The 6,205-nt window shown below is 33.4% G+C and overlaps 1 protein-coding gene across 1 annotated transcript; it reads left to right on the forward strand.

Moving 5' to 3' along the window:
- The first annotated feature begins 1,043 nt into the window (after positions 1–1,043).
- LOC115718866 (scarecrow-like protein 30) lies at positions 1,044–3,855 on the forward strand. Its single transcript, XM_030647675.2, has 2 exons — positions 1,044–2,091; positions 2,167–3,855. Exons 1-2 carry the CDS (start codon positions 1,686–1,688, stop codon positions 3,651–3,653), a joined length of 1,893 nt encoding a protein of 630 aa, XP_030503535.2. The 5' UTR covers positions 1,044–1,685; the 3' UTR covers positions 3,654–3,855.
- The last annotated feature ends 2,350 nt before the right edge of the window (positions 3,856–6,205 follow it).

The following is a 6,205-nucleotide window of genomic DNA, read 5'->3' on the forward strand; positions in this document are numbered from 1 at the left end:
CCCTACCGCAATTCACGGTTTGAGAAAAATTCAAACTGCGACCGCACCGCAAAAAATTTTAAACCGCATTTTTTTTGCGATACGAGCGGTTTAAGCAGTTTGATGAAAACCCCCAGATATAGATATAGGTGGAAAAAAATGTTAAAAAAAAAAAACAAATAAATTAAAGAGAAAAAATAGAGGATTTTGACCTACCAAGAAAATCTGAAAATTTCTACTCATACCAAACATATAATGACACCCATTTTGTATTGATGATATTAAAATGCTGATGGTAATTGTTTTAAATAATTTGAAAATTTAATTAATGTAATTTTCTTAAAAGATAAAAAGTGAACATAAGCAAATAAATTTTGCCAAACTACTATAATCCTCGTCTTTTTACTGTTTTTTTTTCTTTCTTTTAATTTTCCTGAATGTTTGTTATTCTAAGTGAATACTTACTGTTTTGTAGAGTATTTTTAATTTGGAAAATTATTTTTTATATTATTTTTTTAATTTTTTTTTATTATTATAATTTGAGTTGATTTAGTAATTGCTCATAGTTTAAATATAGATTATTATGTTCTTCATGAGCTTAATAAAATTGCTCATGTGTGTGCTCGGGCAGGTTTAAAATTTGATAATGAGTATATATGGAATAGTTTTTTACTTTTTTTAGTACTTTATTTCTAATTAATAAAGTTTCAGGTTTTCTAAAAAAAAAAATATAAATTACTATGTAAATTTGAATTACAATTTAAATTACTGCTTCAATTATTATGTGAATTTCTATAATAATAAAAAAAAATTAAAAAATAAAAATAAAAAAACTCCATTAATTTTGTTTAAAAACCATCCTTATTCTCATGCCCTCACCACAACATTCTATTTTTACTTCGCTACCGCAAACGAGGTTTCTAGAAACAAAATTAGGAAAAAGAATAGAAAAGGCAAAAGAAGCTACATGTCACGCGTCAAAACATTTTCCATCCGTGAGATTATTTATTTTATTTTTTTACACAACAACAAAAATGAGATAGCGTCGAAGATAACTCGCCTTTTTTTTTTTTTCAAGAAGAAAAATTAAATCGCCTTTGTGAGAAAAAGAACAACCGACTTCGTCTTTGTTTGTTTTGCTCCTTTATTGAGTTGAACGACTTGAAAGCCAAGCCTCTCAACCACCAAACAGTTTAGTTCTCTCAAAAAGTGATTGGTTCATGGTAAATTGTAATAATATATCTTGTAAATAATTACATGGTTGGCGGCTTACCTGGTTAACTGGTCTGGTTTCACTTTTCTAGCACTTCCGTGAAGATTCATTTTACCATGATGGTACTCTTACCTCTCTCTCTCTCTCTTAGTTTTCCATCCATGCTTTGGGAAAAAAATTACACTTTAATCATGATCGCTATGTTTTTCTTTTCTTTTTTTGGTCTGCAAGTGTAAAATTCCACATATAATATATATATAGATAAAAAAGAAGCCCTTTTAGGTTTTTAGTCCATACTAGTTTGTTGGGGTTTCTTCTAGCTTTGAGACTCTTATCCTTGATTGACTGTGTACACATTAGTTTTGTAGTTTTTGTTGTCCTTTGATTTTTCAGCTGTTGTATTTTGGTTCTGTCTTCACGAGTTTTCTGCCAAAATTGTTTTGTTTCCTAAAGATATATTTATATATATTTATATATAGATGGTCTTTTTTTTATGGATACCCTTTTGGATGAATTTGTTGTTTCAATGAATGGTTTTAGTTACAACAGCCCCAATTCAATTCGATTCTATTCTAACAAAAGTTATGTAAGAGATGCTATAAACAACGACCATGGTGGAATTTCACAACCTTGTGATTATTCAAATGAACTTCATCACCAACACCATGCTTGTGAGTCAAGTCAGAATAATTCGAGCTCTTGTTCTGAGGTAGTAGATTCTCCAGGCTACAGTGATTCCTTCACTGCTACGCTCAAATTCATAAGTGAGATGCTCATGGAGGAAGAAGACCTGGAGCGAAAGTCATTGATGTTGCAGGACCCTTTGGCTCTCCAAGCGGCAGAGAAGTCATTTTATGATGTGCTTGGCCAGAATTATCCCCCATCTTCTTCTGATAAAGGTGATTATGTTGTATCTTCTAAGCCCTTTTCCTCGTCTGTCAAAACTTCTTTTGATCATACCCATTTGGTTCAAGGTCCAATTTTCGGTGAACCAACTACAAGTGCATTCTTTCAAAAGGGAAATACCCAAATGATTGATTTGGATAAAGATGGCGTCTGTTTACAAAGGGGGAAGAAGAATCATCAGGGTGAATTTGGTGATGGTAACAGTGAAGAAGAAGTTAGGAGTGCCAAGCAGGCCGCCGTGAAGGGTGATGATTTTGAGCCAACTGAGATGTTAGATAAGGTGTTACTCAACCATGGTGAAAATGAATTTACAAAGAAGTTGCAGCAGCAACAACAGCAGCAGCAGCATGAGGTTAAGCAGCAGGGAAAAAGATCAGGTAAAATGAGGCGTTCCAAGAAACAAGACAAAGACAAGACTGATATGGTGGATTTATGGACTTTGCTTACTCAATGTGCCCAAGCTGTAGCAAGCTATGACCAAAGAACTGCAACAGACTTGTTCAGGCAGATAAGGCAACATTCTTCTCCTGATGGAGCTGCAACACAGAGATTAGCTCATTATTTTGCCAATGGCCTCGAGGCGCGGTTGGTCGGTACTAGCAAAATCTTGTATTCACCCCTTGTAAGCAATGAGATGTCTGTGGTTGATATCTTGAGAGGTCACCAGCTTTACATTACTGCTTGTCCCTTCTTAAGGATGTCATATTGCTTTGCTAACAGAACAATTATGAAACTAGCAAAGAATGCGAAAACCATTCACATCATTGATTTTGGTATTCAGTATGGTTTCCAATGGCCTGGTCTTATCCAACGCCTCTCACAGACACCCGGGGGACCTCCTAAGCTTAGAATGACTGGAGTTGAGCTTCCACAACCTGGTTTTCGACCTACTGAGAGGGTCGAAGAGACAAAGCGTCGGTTAGAGAATTACTGCAGGAGATTCAATGTCCCTTCAGAATACAACATGATTGCTAAGAAATGGGAAACAATCCACTATGAGGATCTCAAAATCAACAAAGATGAGCTTGTTGTTGTCAACTGTATGTACCGGTTAAAGCACATACTTGATGAAACTGTGGTGATAAACAATCCTAGAGACACTGTCCTAAAGCTGTTAAGGAAGATAAACCCTGCGCTTTTCATCCATGGTGTTTATAATGGAACATATAATGCGCCTTTCTTCTTGACACGGTTCAGAGAGGCACTCCTGCACTACTCTTCGCTGTTTGATATGTTTGATTCAACAGTACCCCGTGAAGAAAGATACAGGATGGAGTTTGAGAAAGCAATATATGGAAGAGATATAAAGAACATCATAGCATGTGAGGGCATGGAAAGAGTCGAGAGGCCGGAGTCCTACAAGCAGTGGCAAGTTCGGAATGCCAGGGCTGGCTTCAAGCAGACCCCACTTGACCAGGAAACCTTTGAAGCAGTGAAGAAGAAAGTACAATTGAGTTACCACAAGGACTTTCTTGTCGAGCAACTTGGCGAGTGGTTGATGCAAGGATGGAAAGGACGACGAATATATGCCCTTTCCTGCTGGAAACCTGTCTAGCTAAGCTATAGGAGTTTGAAGTGTCTTCATGTTTTATGGTGTATTTGTAGACAGTTGAGATTCTGTACACATGTTCCTTACTGCCTAAAAATTAGGCTCTAGATCAAAGTAGTAATGATCTTAATGCAGATTTGTTCTTTCCTGTACGCTTATTCAATTTATTTATTTCTAGTCTTCGTATTGCAAGGCTGGATTGACATAAGATTCCATGTTTCCACAAGTTAATAGATTCTGATATAGAGACTGCTAAGGAGGACAAGCCCCATTCACTTATTTCCTTTTTTGCTGGTCTTTTCTGAGTCAGTTCTTAATAAGTATATTGAGTCTACCAGTTTTTTGAACTAACAAGTAACTAATCACTAATGTGAGAATAAAAGAGAGAACTACTTTGGGACACTTGTTCTGAACTAGGCTTGACAGTTGACACTGATAATTGGCTCCTTTACAAATGGCATTCAACTAGCAATAGAAGTAGATATCATGGGAAGCTATTGAACCATGATCTGGGCCTTGAGAGGCATTGAAAAAGCGGTGCTGGTAGGTGAACCAGCTTGAGTGGTGATGATCTGCTCATGTTTTGAGTTTCCTACCTACGGCTTGTACTACTATCCCTATCTTAAAAAGAAACTAAATAAAGGTAAAATGAGTGGAACCGAAATAATAAAAGCTATGGAATGAATTAAGTTTTTCTGAATTCTACAGTGTTATCCATTTACTAGGCCCTTTACTATTTCAGTTGCCTTTTATTCGGGTGGAGTATAACTACCCCTACTAAATTATAAAAATATTATAACCCATGTTCAGTTTCTTTGTTGTTTTGCACTCAACAAAATATTATAAACAGAGAAAAGAATAATGAGAAAGCAAGAGATATATTATCAAATTTTGGAAATATAGTAGGCTCTCTTTAAATAGAGCTGAAAATCATAACATAATATTAAAATTTAAAATATGCTCCTAATATGAAGTCTTGTATAAGAAAGAAATTAACAACCTGAAAATAGGACTTGTCTATTGACCAGTTATTTACATATTTTGTTAGGCAGGTGTTCTAGCAAGTTTAAGGTGTGTTCGGTAACAATTTTTAATTGGTTTTTGATTTTTAAAATTAGAAAATTAAAAATATTTTCAAAATCATGTTTTATAAAACTGTTTTTACTTTTTAATTTTTTTTAATTAAGAATCTAAATTTTAAAAATATAAAAAAATCATTTTTAAATTTTTTTAAACAGATTTTTTTAATTAATATTTAAGACTCAAACTCCAACTTAGACCTTAGAAACCGAAGCCGGTGTCGGACTTGGACCGGCCCCGGGTCTCGGCCTCAAACTCGACCCCGAACCCGACTTAAATAAAATCAACAACTAAAAAATAAAAATAAAATTTACAGAACACACTTTTGTTTTTAGTTTTTAAAATTGAAAAACAAAAGTGATTATAGAATACATTTTTGTTTTTTAAAAATAAAAATTACTTTTATTTTTTTAATTATAAATTTAAAAATAAAAGTGTTACCAAACGTCACCTAGGTACTTTTTATTTTATGTAAATGAGTTCATTTCTACCAAGTAATACAGCAATATTGGCATTACCATAGAAACAAATTAAAAATTATGTGCACGGTTTCTGCTCCTCAATAATAATCTTTTTCTCATTACTCACTCAATCATCTTTTTTTACAGTTCTTTTAGTTACAAATTAGTTAACATACTCAAATATTTTGAGCAAAGAAACACATAAAGCTTTAAGAAAATCAGAGTTTAGTTTCTTGATAATAATCTGTCACTTTATCATCGTTATGGGTTAGAACATCAATAGCAAAATGACAAAAGAAGAAAAGAAAAGGCATTCAAATAAAGACTAATATGAAGCCTTGAAAAATGTACTGTTTGAAAAGGATATGGAACTGGGGAGTGGTGGCAGTAGTGATGAACAGAAACTCCACAACTAAGATTATAATGACTCCAACAGCAAAAGTCCAAGCCCAAGATATTTGTAGGGTCAATAATCTAAAATGGTATACTGGATCAATTTTCTTATTAATTAGTTCATTTTGTGACTTTCCACAATCTACCCTAAACTTTTCTTCTGTATACATTGAACCTAAAATGAAGGGTTATATTGTCAATTACAATATGTGATTCTTTTCATATATCTAAAGTTTTAGTAAAGCATAGTGTAATAATTATGGGGTTAAGTAATAAGCTCCAAACAGAGGCAGCTCTTTTGTTCAACCTGCTTATAATTATTTAGTATTTTAGTGTGCTTTGAAGTTTGAACTATTCAACCTGTTTTGTTTAAGCTAAAATCTTAAACTAGTGGCAAACTTGGTGGTTTTATGTTTTGGCTTTTTATAGTGATAAGCAATATAAGCCTATTTCTTGTCCAAGTACATTTCAATATAATAGAAAAAGTTCATTGTTGATTGGTTTGGTCAATTGATTGGTGACTTTTTCTTTCTGTATTTTGAATTGAGAAATGACTTGGAAAACATAATAACAGTCAATCAGAAAAAAATAAGGTGACATACTTATATAAATAATAATGCAGAC

This window comes from Cannabis sativa, chromosome 1 (assembly GCF_029168945.1).
Source record: "Cannabis sativa cultivar Pink pepper isolate KNU-18-1 chromosome 1, ASM2916894v1, whole genome shotgun sequence".
In the NCBI taxonomy this organism is placed as follows: domain Eukaryota; kingdom Viridiplantae; phylum Streptophyta; class Magnoliopsida; order Rosales; family Cannabaceae; genus Cannabis; species Cannabis sativa.

Bases quoted from the DNA above. Each gene is read 5' to 3' on its own strand.
- LOC115718866 (XM_030647675.2), top strand. From the start codon at position 1,686: ATGGATACCCTTTTGGATGAATTTGTTGTTTCAATGAATGGTTTTAGT. The intron at 2,092-2,166 runs GTGATTATGTTG...ATTTGGTTCAAG, and splicing joins CCCATCTTCTTCTGATAAAG to GTCCAATTTTCGGTGAACCA.